Genomic DNA, 16850 nt, shown 5'->3' with positions numbered 1-16850 from the left:
GTGTAAGCTGCATTTATTCTGTGTTGCAGTGAACTCAGTTTGGCCCACGGTAGAAAAGAGGCTACTGAGTACAAGGGCTGGGACTTTGAGACAGAAGAGAGACAGAGAGAAATTAAGAGCAGTGTCTCACCATCCAGAGCCTCTCTGAGCTCATCTTTGGTCCAAGCAACCTCGGTCATTAGGAGACGGAGGTAGTACATGGCGTGCTGGTGAGGCTGCTCGGCTCTGAAGTTATTCAAAGACCTCATGTACTGCAGACAGAAAGAGAAAGCAAAGTCAGTTCCACATCAACACTTTATGAACTAGATAAAAAAAGAATATCAAAACTACTTTTGTTACTTTACTTTTCTGTGCTATAAACCAGGGTAAAAAAAAAGTGCTGAATCAATCCAGTAAATTTCTAAGAGTCCTTTAACTGGCTGACTATGACTTCTCACTGATGACAGAGTTGCAGTCAGAGCTTACCGCTTCCTTGATGATGTCAAAGCGCTTCTCATTGATCTCAAAAGTGGCCATCTTCTCAATTATCTTCTTCAACAGGATGTACTGTTTGTCATTGTAACCTTTAACAGACAGCTGCGGCAGACAGTGACAGAGGAAAGGTGGTACATCATCAGCAAATGGAAAAACAAGGAGAGTCTAGCATGATCAGTGGTCTTCCTAAAGCATTTTACAGATCTTACTTTCATTGTTACTTGATAGTTTTGATGCATTTATTTATTAAGTGTGGCTGTCAAGAAAAGCCCATCACCCAACAGCTTAAGATGACTCTTCACTACCACAAATAAAGTAAATCACTGTAACAATGTGTTTGTGTGCTATAAAACAGGGTACAACATCTATATAAGAAGACTGATCTAAAAGAAGCATCGATCCATCACCTCCTGTAGTGCAAACATACTTCATTATAGTGTCTCAGAGAAACATAACAGAACTAGGTGGTTGATGCTTAGGTTTTTTCTATGGAAATTGAATATTTTAAAAATGGAAAAGAGCAGTCAAGGTTATTTAAAGCCTCCACTTTGCAGTGTCATCCACACCTTATGGCCCTTCATGATTCAGCAAAACCTCCAGCTACATGGCTATGCTCTCAGACTCATCCCATTCCTCGCCTCTCCCTGTCGCTAAGTCCCTGCGGTGACACCTGTTAAAAGTAATCTCTCCTAACATCATTAACCTTGACGAACGCCCAGCCAGCCACACCAATACTGCTGACTCAAATCAATTACGTACAGCCTATCATAGTGTGTTGAATTGCCATCCCTAAGGACAGACTACAATCATGAATTTACAATGGTAAAAGGTACTTGCTAAAAAGGATCTATACCAGGACAATGAATGCAGGTCACTAGGTCATGTGACAAAGGGTGCAGAGTGTTAGTGAGAAGGAAGTTAGAAAGATGAAAGCAAAGAGGAAAACACCACCACCGCAGTTTCATTCACAGGCAGGTTGTTACTTTACATTGAAACACTGAATCCCAGAGTAAGACTCACACACACTAACAAACTGCTGTTATAAATTGGGGGGAAACACAGACGTTGGTCTTAACTACATCGATCAAACCTCCTGAATACAGATCTGCTTCCAACTTGCTTTGTGCACTTGCATCAGCAGAAATATGACTATAAATATCTCAGAGAATCTGAATCATTTGGTTTTATTCCTTGTGTCTCGCTACAGACACATTTTAATGTACGGTCTCAATGACACTAATACGATGAAAGCTACACAATGGCAGCCAAAAGAACACAAAATAATTACACAGAGTAGGTAAAGATGCTCCTACCGCTCTCTGCTGTGCATTGACTGTCTTAACGCATTACCCTGAATTTTGGAAGTGAGTCTATAATTTCAGTCACTCATGTGTCTTTGGACAAAAACAGTGTACACCGGAAGTCTTCACAAACCTAGAATTTGCTCATTTTAGTGCCTAAGGGACTAAAGTGAAACCCAATTTAACTAATCACAGCATTTCAACAACATCAATCTTAATCGTAGAAAAAGAAGTGACAAAGAGCTTTTTTTTAAAAAAAAAAAGTATGAACAGATGTGCTCTCCTCTGAGGATATATAATAAAAAGATTCTCTTGAGATAAGAGGTGAATTTCTTAATCGTAGTTAGAAATAAAACTGCTTATATGACATGCCCAGAGTGCTGTAATCAGCCATCTTAGTTAGGTGATAAATTTAGTTGATGTGGGCAGGGAATGCAGTAGCAAGCAAAGATTTCCCACAAATCCTTCTAGTTGGAGAAAAAGGACACACAGCACTTCACATAATCAAACCGAGCGTAGAAAACCAGCCATTTCCACACTCTCTCAAAGCCTCAAAGTGGACCCTTCACTGTTGCCCCGATCCCTCCAGACTTCAAAACAGCTTACTTACGAGGATGGCATTCATCCCTGAGGCTACGCCATACACCAGCCCTGCCAGGCGGGCTGCATATGTATACTCTTTTAAATCATCCTTCAGTAACCTGAGTAACAAGTAGGTCATGTTGCAGTGCAGGGGGTCTGCATATAGGTAGCGACTAATGGAGGGGAAAAAAAGAACAAAAAACAAATACATGTTTGTTGGGAATGTTGAAGGGGTTGTCCAAAAAAAAAAAGATAAGACAGCACAAGTACAAGAAGAATGATAAGATGAGTATGTATATGCAGCCTCGTGACCGGCTTTCTATTCCGTAAAAACAGACAAATATATTCTACGGAGGACTCGTGCTCTGTCTAGCGCCGGCTTCACCTGATGTGATAACTACAGGTGTGCAGCTAGACCTAATCAATCTAAAAGACAGAAACGACAAGGATCCAATCTGCCTGACCACATGAGGAAATAAACACCTCTTAAGTAGTCATGAGGGTTTGGTGGGAGGCGGTTGAGCAAAGAGGGGAAAAAAGATTGATGAAGAATGAAGAGGAAGATGCAGATGGAACAGAAGGTAGACTAAGACCAGCCAGGTCTGGGTTGGAGAGTTTCTGCACACAGTTTATTTTGGTTGCCACATGAGAGTGTTGAGGTATTACAGAAAATAATACTACTAATAATACAATGATTTACCAAATACACTGTGTTCAATGTCATGTGACCTTCTCATTTAGCCACATAGATGGCTTTAAAGTACTCGTCAACCCAGGCCTGGCCTGGCCAAGCTACAGTAGCCAAGTCTGAGGATGATAAAGGGTAAGGGGACTTAAGGTTTGGTTTGGGATGCAGCATGAGGGCGACAGGGAGAGAATTTGAATACTTACATACATCCCATAGACGGTATTTTGGAGGTCATAGTTCAAGCCAGCTAGCTCGGCTGCATATGCATACTCGTTGAGGGAGTCCTTGAGGAGCTCCAGGTATAAATATGCCATGTTACAATGCAACGGGTCCACATACGCAAACGGGCTGTAGAGAAAATGGCAGTGGTCAAACAAACCATAAGCAGCGTAGAGATGTTTGTCTCTACATTTTTTTGAAATATGAACAAAAGCTAGCACATACAGCTTGGTCCATGATTCTAACATGTGGTTATTAGGGGTGTAACGGTACCACAAACATTTCAGTGCAGGGCAGTTGGTTTGGTATTTGCAATTATTTGGTTCATAGTGTGCACTCAATTGTCAGTGTTAATAATAACAGAAAGCTTTGGGAGTGTATCAGCTGTCAACTATTGCCTAAACTTTGCTGGTACAGACTAGCCCAGCTCATATTGTTAATACCACCTATGTGGCAACTGAAATGAAAATCCACAGCTGTTTTTGGAAGCATTATGGCTCCCTGGTAAATTATAGCAACACTGGACGAGGAAGTCAGTTTAAGTCTTCTTCTTTCTTTGTTCTAGAGTTGAGCATTTCTTAATAAATCCTGAAATCCTCTAACGCCATTGGCATCATCCTGCCTTAAAGAGCAGCTGACTCTATGTTGCTCACATTAGGTAGTGGCAGGCTTTCAGTACTACCAAGTAGAAAGTTGATTTACTGGTGTAGGATGTTGTGCTCAAAATCCCAACAGGATTATGATGGTTCAAGTTAGTTACGTACCTGAAGAACTCGAAGTTCAGGCATGCTTTGGGCAGGAAGAACTTGTCATCCTGCTTGAACCACACCTTGCTCATAGCAGTGTCCTGGTAGAAACGAAGGCCACACACAGGCAGTTCTGACATTCATGTTCATTGAAAGTTCTTTATGCTCAAAGATAACAGATGGCATGAGAATATGTCAGCAAATGCAGTTTAACTTCACAGAATAAGCATATAGTGTGCTTTTGCTTATAAATTCAATGAAATGACTTTGATGTCAACAGATCACAATGTGGTCTTTGCACTCAGCAGTAACAACGATGAAGAAAAAGGCACAGCAGCTTTTATTCAGTCTTTCCTTCAGAGACCGGAATATGCAAGCTGTTGTTAATAGCTCAGTTCCTCTTATCTTAACATGATGGCAACAACAGTGCTAAATGCTTTGTCTCAGTCGCAACAATCCCTTATTACCATATGAAAACATAAGAGATTTTTTCACAATACTCATTTAAGCAAAGACTGTCTAGTCCTGTAATGAAGAGTGATGCTACTTTGATGATAAAGCAGTACAGTGAAAACACTTGCCTTGATTAAAGTGGGCATGGATGGAGAGTCTTTCTCAAGAGGGTAGATCTCAAAGTTGGTAGGGATGAACTCGTTTTTCATCGGTAACTTGAACTTCCCATTGAGGTCTGCATTTTCCCATTTCTGAAACACAAATGTATAATCAGAGACCAGTATCTTCTAAAACTTAAGCTGTTGTCATGTATTTATCACAAGCTGAACAGCCAGACTGCTAGTATTGTGTGATTTGTTGAGAGCAGCATGACCACAGTGATTCACCTTGATGGTCTCTTCAGAGATGGCCTCCTGTTTGTACTGCGTGCCATACCATTCTTCTTTTTTGTCTGTTTGCCCTTCAAATGACTTTGACACCACTGCAACTCTGGAAAAAAAAGGAGTCAACCTGGTCATTTTACATTGATATAAAAACCTCTCTAAAGAGCTGATTAGTTACTCTATTACTGCTATACAATGTGAGATGTGAGCGCTTTTCTATTAGTATTCCACAATTTGGATCGCGTTCAATGCAGCGGAGATCTATTGACACACTGTCTGCCTGTAACAGATGAGCTTTGTTTAGAATTCCTATGTCTGCAAAGTTTAAGCCCTCAGTGTGCTGCATTTATAGTGTGTGTTTCAATGGTACCTAAACATTATTTATTCAGTCATAGTGTCAATAGAAGGTTACTGTTTGTTATACAACAAACAACTAGGACTCAATATAAAACCAAATTGTGTATCAACCAAATTTCCAGCATTTTAGTGATGCAACCTAACTTGCTGTAACTTCACTTCCCTTCACTTCACTGTCATGAATTCCAAGCAGTGCTGGCAAAACCCCAAGGTTAAATAGCCACTTCAGTAGAAGAGGAGACTGGCACGCAAACTGTCAGGGTCAGCCAATGAGTGCATGCAATTTCTTCCTTGGTGAGCATTAAGAAATGGACTAGTTACTACAAGTCTGCACTTTGCTTGAAAAAACAGTAGCATCTCATAAAATTAAACTGTTAAAGCTACGCCAGGCAAGACTGTGATGTGAACTCAAAGTGCAGCTGCAAAAGTAGAGACTGTGCTATTCCCACCAAATATGTGCACATTTCTTCTGTTTTCCAACATTAATCTCATGTTGTATATGGTCTCTGGTAGGTAATCCTCTTGCAGAGGTTATAAACTGAACAGGAAAATTGAAAAGTTTCTCAGAGTTCACTCCTCAAAAATCTAACCTATTCAGCATGTTTACAGAGGACAAAAAAGACTAGACTTAGATTTACATCATGTTACAACCACATAGTGTTTAGGTCCAAAACACACAGTAAACTCTGGCTACCAACTATGTCTGCCAGCATATCAAGTTGTCAAGCTCAAATACAATTTGATGTGCCAATATTTAAAATAACATGGGGCATGTATAACAAGTCAGAGAAGATTTCATAAATGGCCAACTTGTTCATGTGAAACCCTATTAGGACACCTGTATTTCCAATTCAAAGAGAAAATCTTGTGTATTCCTGAGCACACATATCTCCTGATATAACAAACAGTCCCTTTTCGAACTTGCAGAGAGAATCAAATTTGTAAAGTTGTCTGTCATCGCCTTCAAAGTAGGCCAACAACACTTTTATTACATCTGGCAAGCAACAAAAAGTACTATTTAACTGTAAGCACAGACACTAGTTTCAAAGACTTCAGTATTTCTTTGGTGTTTTATACATATATAATGTATTGTGTCTATTTGTGCAAAATGCAAATGTAATTAAAGCTGCAAGCAGCGTTGTACGGGCCTTCGCGCCCTTGCGCACGTCGGGCCGCAGCGCAGTCAGCTAAGCTTCTGGGAACCAAGAAAACGTTTGGAGATGATCAGTGTGAGAGTCTTTTGACACACAATACTAACCAGTGTCTCTCTGTGAGCCCACCCCTCTGTTCACAGACAATTATATATATGAGGGATATTTCTTACAAGTGTGGTGTGCTTTTATTTTGAAAGTTTGATTGACATGTGTACTGTCAGGTGTGTAGAGACAATAAGTAACTGCAGCTGGACACAGAAAAATACTCATATATTTGAATGGAGAGTGTGAGCGAACCCACACCTTTTTGAACATTTACTGCTTCCACATAATTTTAGATACAAACTTCATTTGAACTTTAAATGAGTCACGAGACTTTGACCTACAAATCTTGAATTTACATGTGTTTTCTATCTTTTATTGTTTTTGAGATATTAGAGTGTGAGTTTTAAAGTCTTTTCTTGCTCCTCCTGTGATTTTATAATGAGTGTGTGTAGAGACAATAAGTAACTGCAGCTGGACACAGAAAAATACTCATATATTTGAATGGAGAGTGTGAGCGAACCCACACCTTTTTGAACATTTACTGCTTCCACATAATTTTAGATACAAACTTCATTTGAACTTTAAATGAGCCACGAGACTTTGACCTACAAATCTTGAATTTACATGTGTTTTCTATCTTTTATTGTTTTTGAGATATTAGAGTGTGAGTTTTAAAGTCTTTTCTTGCTCCTCCTGTGATTTTGTAATGAGTGTGTATTGCGGAATGTTTCAGAGCACTGAGGGAGTGACATCACCAGGAGCAGTTGGAGAGGAGGATATTAGAGAACGCTTCTTGTGAAATATCCTCATAAATCCCATGACTTTGGCCAAATCCTACATAAAAATCACATTTTTTTGTAGGAATTTTCGTCGCGAATCCATTGATACAGGTTTGAAAGTGGTCAGACTTATAGTTTAGACGCCAGATGCCCCAGTTTGGCACAAAGTCCATGCCCAGAGATTGCCTCCCCATTGGTTTACATTGTAAGGTGTAATGTCGCACTCCAACTTTCAGGGCTTACTAAATCTAAACCGTTCGAGTTATTACAAAGTTTTTAATAACTTTTGCTCAACACAGTGTGATAAGTCATGTATTTAAGTTTGAAGCCGATACCATTAACGCCCTAGGAGGAGATAGCGTTTGTTCGGGGGCAAAAATTGGGGCAAAGTCTTATTTTGAAAAGCTGATTGCAGACTTCCTGTTGGATTTAGGTCAGGGGTGTCAGCGTATGATTTGTAGGTCTTGATGAGACGAATAATTGAGTTTTGGTTCGATCTCTCTACGACATTCCTACGGGCCGTGGCGGCCGTTTTAGATACATAGGTGGCGCTAGAGAGCACATTTTGGAACTTCGGGGGTTAATTTTTACATTTTATCAAATTTTTCACCAGACCTGATGTGCGTGCCAAATTTGGTGAGTTTTTGAGCATGTTTAGGGGGTCAAATTTAGAGTTAAAGTGGCGGATTAATAAAGAATAATAATAAGAAAGAAACAAACACACGAAAAACAATAGGGTCTTCGCCCTTTGGGCTCAGGCCCTAATAAATAAAGCAAATTCAAGGAAAAAGGTAATTTCCTGCAAGTAATATACATTACAGTGTTACAATTTATCACACTGATCACATAGTGCCAGATTTAGTAAAGTGGTGTGTTAAAGCATTAGCCTAATGTTACTGTGGAAGACAAACTATTGTAATTGTTGAGGTACATAACTATGACTGGTCTTGTGGTAATTGATCATCAAAAAACAAACATTTATTCAGGAGTTGAGAGTTTGCTGTGAAATTAGTCAAGTCAACCAGTACATTATACTGGAGTAAGGAAAGTGACCATAGCTGAAAGCACATGGATGGCATTGATTTTCTGTTCATGACCAGAGACTGATATTCTCACACTGACCTGACATGTTCTGGTCTCAGCTTATCCAGCACCATCTCAATCAGATCTGGCCTGAAGTCCTCCAAAAGGTACTCTGCTGCTAGAACCTCTTCAAGAGGGTAGTACTGAAATACACGGAGAGCAATAGCATTAGCATTGTACTGCATGGGGTGGGAGGTGAGGTGGGGTGGGGTTAGGTTACTTATTGTTAAAGCTTGTGTCTTTATTGTTCATAGATGTGTGATCTGTGCACCACAACATTTTATAACTGGAAGGAAGAATGCAAACTGTTGCATGAAGAAAATGAAAGTCAGACTAAATGCTTGCTACACTGTTATTACATTTTATCTCACAGGGGTGTAATATGAGGACTACAAGCATCTTGTTATAACAGAGGGTGAGAGACAATTATTTGCACTGCAAAACCTAGGAGGAGACATACACAGAAAAAAAGCCTGTAATAAGTGCAACAGAGGCCATGATGTACTCTAGTCAATGACCCTTGCTGCTACAGTAATACAACCCCCCCCCCCCCCAAAAAAAAAAAACATGTCTAGCCTAATATCGACCATGGCTCTAAAAAATCTCCATTCTCCAGTCTTACAACAGACCAGGAAGCCTGATGACGACAGCAGGTACAGACGCAATGAGCTGCATTGCGTCTCCCTGGAAACAACCTTTGCAGTTGGAGAGTGGACCTACATGTAGTAAACCAGCCACTTTGGAAGTATAGCCACGGGGTCGCTCCTTGTCCTTGAACCTGAAGGCCACTTTGTTTAAATCCTAGAGGGGGAGAGGGAGGGAGAGAGAGAGACAGAGAGCATGTCACAAGCACATATAACAACTACACACAGTTCAGATGTTGAGATAGATTCTAGAAAGGGAAAGTACAGAATTTAAACCAAGAGCTCAGTTTTGTCATTTTTTTGTATGTTGCATTGGAATGTAATATTATCCACAAGCTAAATGAGGTTTGTTTGACGTGGCTAACTGTACAGTCAGCAGGTGGGATGGAATACATCAGCCTCTGCTGCCTGTCAATTAGTTTTTCCAGTAACCAGACATAAGGAGGGTCAAGTTTGTCCTGCCCTTCCTGTCTGAAATGTTGTCACTGAATATACATCATTAATTACCTTGCACTCCTCAAACACCCACGCCTGAGGTCCCTCGGTACGCAGTTTCTGAATGTACTGGAACATGTGGAATATGATGTCCTCAACGTGTACTGCAGTGACATGTAGAACATGCGTCAATGCTCATTGTTTACATTTAATTTACCCACACATATACCAGTCTGACCACAGTGGGGAATAATAACCACATGCAAAGCACACCAGTAAATGGTGAATGTAGCGAGCACTACTTACAGAGGCCCTCCTCTGTCAAGTCCACATTGATGATAAAGAACATGAATCCTTTGGCTCCTTCTTTCTGCCCACCAACAAGTGTGTTCACCCAGCCTAAAAGAATAATATTCATGGTTATTGTCATTTGATCATCAGTAGATTGACTTTAACTTTTACAATATTCCTGAAATACTGAAAAAATATATTAATTATATATTTAAAAAAAGTGTGTTGTGCTCTGTGTTGGCGCTACCCATTAGGGTTGAATGTGTTCCTTAAACACAAAGCTGTTTAAGACATTATTGTCGATTATCTTGAAGCTCTACTTTGTGTCCCACCTTTAGATTTTAGCTCGGATAACAAACTTCCGGGTCCTTCATGACCAATCAGATGTCCCAGATAATGTCCTGGGTTTGACTTGTAGTACTTCTGTAGGTCTGGGATGGGGAAAGTCACATACAGATTCCTGATGTCTTTGATAGGCACCACTTTGTAGAATTGCTATGATAGAAAACAAGAAAAAATAAGATCAAGTTACTAAAGAAGTGTTAAAGGAGAGTTTAGAAAACTAAACACATGATAAGTGATGCTGTACAGTCCAAACAAAGAAATGAATATATATTTTCATATCGCAAACAGTCAGTTCATAATGAAAATGACCTTCTCATTACTGGCTATGGCCTTACATCACACCTCTGACATAAAGAGCAAGAAACACCGGGGAAATAAGCTAGGCTCACTCTGAGATGTTCCTCCTGAAAGGGGTGCTCTGGAAATTCTGGGATAGGCACGTTCTTGTTCTCCACTTCTCCAAATAACTCGACCACCATGGAGGTCAACTCATCTAGTGATTCTGTGGGTGAGGAGGAGATCACATTTTGACCATTAATTATCAACTTCCATGATGCTCGCAACTGTCACTCTTGATATATATATATTTTTTTTTTACTAGTAAATGCACAACATATTAGACATTCAGCAGCGTAGTAACTGAGAGCCACTGGGAGCTATTAATCATGCTAGAGTGCTCTTATAAGCACTTATGTCACACTGTGTCACTTACAATTCAAATGGCAATGACAGTGTTGCAACATTTCAGCGGAAGATGAACATGCAAGTGACACTTCATTCAATAAGAGCTAACTGAGTTCAACACCTGTAAAGAAAAATGAATACAATTAACTAAGATAAAATGGACACTAAGTGTGGACAGTAAGTGTTAAAAAGGTGCTATGTGTCACATCCCAATATCAATAATTCATTAACAATCATTCTTAAATGTAGAAAAAAAAGACCATCATTAAGAACATTGACTGTCAGTTGTATCTTAGGATATATAACAGTAGCTTTATTGGGTCATTTGTTCAACTGTCCCTTCAACACCAAGACTGTTGTAATTGACAGAACAGGAAGAGGGTGCTGTTCTTTTATGACAGGCAGCAGAGTTTTTCACAACTACAGAGGATTACAAAGGGTGAAACTAGTGATGGGCCAATGGGGAGATGATGTTAACACAATAAATCAACTCCACTGTGTTCAGCAAAGCTATAGAGAAGACAAACATGCAGGACAGGAAGAAAGGAGGTGTAGGGGAAACATGCACTACCCTTTGAAAAATTACTACAACTGGAATTAGGTAGAAGCTACTCTGTCTTACAAATGGTCTCATTTGTTTTTGGTAATTATACCAAGGTACAGTATCTCAATTGATTTGACAATGGTGTATGCTATGCTGATATACTGTATAATTATTTGAAAAAAAAACCTAGAGATATTGTTGTAAACATCCTTAGGCCACTTCCACCAAGTCCTCAATGACTTGCAGTCTTTGTTCCTCTTTCTTGTATTGAGTAAGAGACAATTCAAAGGGTTGTCATGTCACGAGTACTGTCGAGGTCTTTGTAACATTTAAACATGACATTTCTTACCTCTTCCTAACACACAGAGTCCCATGAGATTAGAGGAGTAGTATGTGGAGTGAAACTTCAGGAGCTCCTGACGGATGTCAATCCCATCTTTAGATGGTCTGGTCTCAAGGGTCAATTTGTTACCTATAAAAGAAATAAATCAGCCCAATGGATAAGAGTTCTTTAAAAAACAAAATACATGAAATCAATCTGCATTTGCCAGTCTAAAAAGCAGGTTCATCTTCATTATCCAACTGCAATTATCAATGAGGTTTCAGTAAATAGATTCCAAAATGTGAGCAACATATTGACAGAATATTTGATGTAATATGGAGAATGGACAGATAGATGCACTGAGTGGAACAATGAATGTTCCTGTTTTCAGAATACAAAGGATGCAGCCACAGAATAATGTCAGAATGATCTTCTTGAGAACGGCATTAAATATTCAGAGGACTAAAATAGGAAACTGTGAGAACATGATAGGTCAACCAACTTGTAGTTTATGAGGTGACAATAGCCTGTCAGGTGCACGAACAAGCTGCTTCCCTGCCATTTGTAAACGATTATGAAATCTAAAACACAACTGTAACCTACTGGAACTTCTGAGGCAAGTGCTGGTGGTTGAGGATTTTTGATTTGGAAAAACTATGCAACAATCTGGAGAAGATTATGTTTGTCTCCTCAGAGTGCAGGACTTTCAGACCTGTCTGATCCTCTTCTATTCTTAACTGGAATAAAGATATAATTCAAGACTGCCATCAGGTGGCTATTTTGAGCTGGGAGCTACTCCAAGTCCCTGTCACTCTGATCTGGCAATTCACAGAAACACAGAGTAAGCTGCTTTCATGCTACGAGATGCTTTCCCCTCACGGTTACTGTTAAAAAGGTATAAAGTGATCAACACTACCTCTGCCACAATGTTTACCTCATTCTACAGAACGTTTCCTTTTATTTCATTTATTTGGTCATACATGCAAGGGTTTCTGTATGTGTTTTTTGTGGGGAAATTTTCACACATAAATCAAATATATGTATATATAAAAGGGTATAAAGTGATATAAATGTTGCAGTAATGTGAAAAAATGTGTTTACCAAAATCCAAATAAGTTGAGGTATATATGCTGCCTAATATCTTACAATATCCACCATAATTATGTTGAATAACCACAACCATTGATTAATCTCTGTGTGTAAGCGCCATATATTCAAATATGACACAGCCATAGCACTTTAAAGAAACACCTACTTCAACACTGGTATGCAAAAATGCTAGTAGGCTGGTCCAAAATCTAAATCAGATCATCTATGCAAAAGAGCTAGTGTTCTAAAATATATTGTTCCAGTTGTGTGTTAAATGTATATTTAGACAGAGAGACACATACAGATGTGACAGACCATGACAACATACCATGGAGGCATGATGCAAAAATTCATGATGAATAATATAATGTGCTGTTTAAGTGAGGACTGGTGATAAGTGTGGAGAATTTCTACCTGTTCCAAATTTACTGAAGGGGTGGTTAGGGTTGCCAGTGGCCTTCTCCAACTGAAACAGCCTCCAAGCATCATTCATCAGGTTCTTCTCATGCTCAGAGTCCACAGCATTAACCTCACGGTCCTTACAGCTCTCATCAAACAGTGGGCACAGGAAGAATTGGGCAAACCTACAGATATTGCAAAATGAAAAAACAAAGTGAATATTAGACAGATCGATAGATAGATAGTTAAGTTGTAGAATCAACATGCAGATATATGATAACAAAACTTAAGGTGGTGTCATTTTGAACATTTTTAGATTTGGGCTTTGAGTGGTAGCCTAATACTGTTTTGGGTTAAAATAAGGTTTCTAGTATGTAGGACCATCTGTAGACACAGAAAAGGACGTAAAGCAGAAACAGAAACCATTTGCATAAGTACAAAGAGTGAGCAACTGCCATGCAAATGAGGAAACGATGAGCCCACATATAATTTGAATGTTTTCAAAGCTACACCCCAGTTAGTTCTTGTTGTAGCTTGGAAGATTTATGCAACAGTCACGTCCAAAATCCTTGTTGGCTCTGACTCAAAATGTACCAGTTACAGTAGCTGGTTGTTTAAATCAATAAAAAGGTTTTTACAAAGCAACCACTCCATGACCCTTGGTTCTGAAATGTGATTATATTATGAGGTGCTTGCAGTTGTTAGTCTTAGTTGCACCCTCCTGTATTCTAGCTCTTGTGAAATTGTTAAGCCCATCATAAAATGGTGGGTTTAAAAAAAATATTCTAGCTGAAAATGTTCAACTAACACCACTATAGCTGTACTATTGAATAATCAATCATGTTGAATATAGAAAAACATTCAACCATCCAGACATGTACATTACCCAGAAGGTATGATATAATACAGTCATTCTGATTATTATAACAAGGGTATGGTTAAGGAGCTAATGACACGTATAATCCTTTCAGACACAATGTTTTCAAAGAAGCAACATCATCAATATTTAAGCATAACCTGCACTGTCCTTTCCTACCACTACAGTCCAGATGGTCTTCACAATTCACTATTGCAGGGGAACAATTAGCCTATGACACAGAAACAGGTGCTTGCTAGACTATCATTCATTTATAAGTGGGTAAGCTTATCCCAAAAGGTGAAATTCTGACACCACACAACTGTTCTCTCCAAACCACCACAGCTGACACGTGAGCAGAGCCCCCTGCAAGGCAGAGGACATCAGTCTCACCCTACGCCTGAGGTTTCTGGTCTGAGTGGGGGTGGGAGCTATGCTGAGGGTTACAAAAGAGAGCACAATGAGGCTGAGTCTGGTAACCAAAGATAGAAGCACTGTGTATACTGATTACTTAGGTGAACATATGACATCTGTCTAACTGGATAAAAGGTACTGTATATGCACCCAGGGGGGGAAAAAAAAGACTCATAAGCATTTTTCATTACTGTTCATGTTATATATTGCCTCAAATTCCACCAGTATCTTTCTATCTATCTTAGAGAAGCTTATCTTTGTAAATACTGTGTCAGAGTTGTTTTTTCATCTCTATGGTCATTTTGGAGACTAGTTAGCAGGGTTGATGTTCTGGAATACAGGCTGTCAGGGTCATTTGTTGCCAATAATGACTAAAAAAAACATTAATACATACAGGACACATTCAAGATGTACATGAGATGCATCTATGGAAACAAATACTTGTAAACCAATCAAATGAACACAAAAGTACCTATCTAGTGCTCCTTGCAAGTGCTCATGGGACACGTCAAAGTAGTAGTTGGTATGCTCTCCACTGGTAAAAGCATTGGAGCTGCCTGCGTGCTCACTGAGGAACTGGCTGTACTCATTCTCCTTGGGGTACTTCTGTGTTCCCAAGAACAGCATGTGTTCACAAAAGTGCGCTAGGCCTGAGATGTTCGCCGGGTCCGATAATGAACCTGTGAATTTAAGTGAAAAAGTCACAGAAATGAATTCAAACAAGCTGTATGTCTTTCTAAGTTCACAGATAAAGCATCTTGACTTTTAAGAGATACCTAGTGTAATACTAACAAGTTATTGTGGTAGATTGACATCTTGTGTCATTTTCTCTCTCTCATTTATTATATTTCATCATCATTTCCTCATCTTGCAGTTAAAGCAACCTAGTACTTGCTTAGTCAAAGTAGGAGGAGTTATAGCTGGCAGTCAGAAACTAGGTAACTGTTTTCTCTGTGAAATGGACACCAGTGGTAGAAATATTACGTTTACAGGTTTATTCGTGGCAGGAATACTGGATAACATATGGCCAGTACTGAGGTTACTCTGTAGGTGTAACTATGGCCATCTGTGAAGTACAACATTTTTTTCCTATATATCTTGTAGGAGAATGAGAGCCAGGTCACTGTGACCTGTGACCTGTACCGATGCCAAACATGTCAGACACCTGTGTCTCGACCATCTGATTCCTCTGTTGTCCACCTCTTTCTGCCACAACAATCTTATGTAAATGCTGACTACTTCTGTAATTTGAAGGGTAAAAAAATACTAACATATTAAGTGTCTTTTCCCTATTGCCTTCCAAAGTGTTTGAATGATGATCCCTGTAAGGTGGTAAGTCATGAAAAATACAGAGTACCTGTCCTGGCATAACAATAGTGATGAAAGACCATTACCTATGTGCACGTCCAAAGCAGCTGAGGATTTGTCTGTGGTTGGGTCACTGATGAGCATGGCCTTCAAGCCATTGGTAAACTCCAGGCCCCTATAAACCCGTTTGTCCTCGGGAGAGCGAATTATGTCACCAACCACCCTATTCACAGCCGGGTCGGTCATTCTGAATGGCAAGGATGACACCAGCCTGCAGTGGAGGAAATCAAATGTACAGTTCAGGAGTAGCACAGTTAGCCAAGAAGTCTGTCCAGCCCTGATTATATTCTGATTTAACTTGACATGAAAGCCTAGGGAGATTTTAGCACAGAGGGTTTTTTGATAAGGCACAGCATGTTTTGGGGACAAAAATCACATCATATATGACATTTAGTGCATATTATTTGTCTTGTCAGACAAGGCTGACAAAGACTGTGTAGACATACTAGGTTTGGTTCCCAACTTATGCAACAGCCCTCACTAAGATTTACAGCGACTTTCAGGGGGGTTTAACAGATGCCACAATTTGGTCAACTGGACGTTCACTCAGACTGTGCAGCAATGAAATGCACCTAGCATGGATGTTGATTTGGGTATGTCAAGGTTTTGCTGATTTGACCCTTCCAATATTTTTACTGATCTCAAACAATCTTGCCATTTTAATTCCACATAATGTTATGGTTAGATCTCTGCAGAGTTGTCAGGTTTGTGTTATGCATTGTCAACTAGCTGCATCCCAGCACTAGTGGAGTCTGTGATGAACGGTGGTGAATCTGAGGCGGTTGGAATTTATTGTTTAAACATTTCAAACGTGACAGAGTTGAAAACGTCTTCACTGGACAAAACTAACATTAGTTATTACATTTATATTTCAGGTGTTAGGTGTTTTCACGTAATTTGTGATCATTGCTCAGACATGATGTCATTTTATTAAACATCTTTATAACTGTATGTGAAAATGCTCCCAAAAGTGAAGATTTCAGGTCCTTTTTAAAGAAAAACCAAAGTGTAAGTATAACAGCTTGATTAATAAAAATGTTCTGTAATCAATCCAAATAATTATCTTTTTTGACATTATAATGAGAAACATCCCTCCCCCTTTCCATTAGTGGATCAAGAGCAGAGTTATTATTTTTATTATAATAATTTCCCCTACGTGAGCTGCAGCCACTCCTGAGCTCTGACATCACAGAGA

At 39.4% G+C, this 16850-nt stretch overlaps 1 protein-coding gene across 2 annotated transcripts in view; it reads right to left on the bottom strand.

Moving 5' to 3' along the window:
• Window positions 1–16850, bottom strand: part of ide (insulin-degrading enzyme) — a 30729-nt gene that overhangs the window by 12408 nt on the left and 1471 nt on the right. The window contains exons 2-17 of one of the 2 annotated variants that reach the window (XM_042432620.1): window positions 15682–15866; window positions 14760–14967; window positions 13033–13202; window positions 11557–11679; window positions 10369–10481; window positions 9967–10129; window positions 9650–9742; window positions 9416–9507; window positions 8985–9065; window positions 8304–8407; window positions 4850–4952; window positions 4592–4714; window positions 4029–4111; window positions 3249–3393; window positions 466–576; window positions 131–251 (exon numbers count right to left, since the gene is read on the bottom strand). In XM_042432620.1, coding sequence (XP_042288554.1) covers window positions 131–251; window positions 466–576; window positions 3249–3393; window positions 4029–4111; window positions 4592–4714; window positions 4850–4952; window positions 8304–8407; window positions 8985–9065; window positions 9416–9507; window positions 9650–9742; window positions 9967–10129; window positions 10369–10481; window positions 11557–11679; window positions 13033–13202; window positions 14760–14967; window positions 15682–15866 — 2018 coding nt within the window. Of the gene's footprint in view, window positions 1–130; window positions 252–465; window positions 577–2385; window positions 2531–3248; window positions 3394–4028; window positions 4112–4591; window positions 4715–4849; window positions 4953–8303; window positions 8408–8984; window positions 9066–9415; window positions 9508–9649; window positions 9743–9966; window positions 10130–10368; window positions 10482–11556; window positions 11680–13032; window positions 13203–14759; window positions 14968–15681; window positions 15867–16850 lie in introns of both variants that reach the window. The other variant, XM_042432621.1, reaches the window with a different exon arrangement.

Source organism: Thunnus maccoyii, chromosome 14 (assembly GCF_910596095.1).
Source record: "Thunnus maccoyii chromosome 14, fThuMac1.1, whole genome shotgun sequence".
Taxonomy (NCBI): domain Eukaryota; kingdom Metazoa; phylum Chordata; class Actinopteri; order Scombriformes; family Scombridae; genus Thunnus; species Thunnus maccoyii.
Note: the sequence above shows the minus strand (reverse complement) of the source record. Positions and strands in the feature narration are given on the sequence as shown.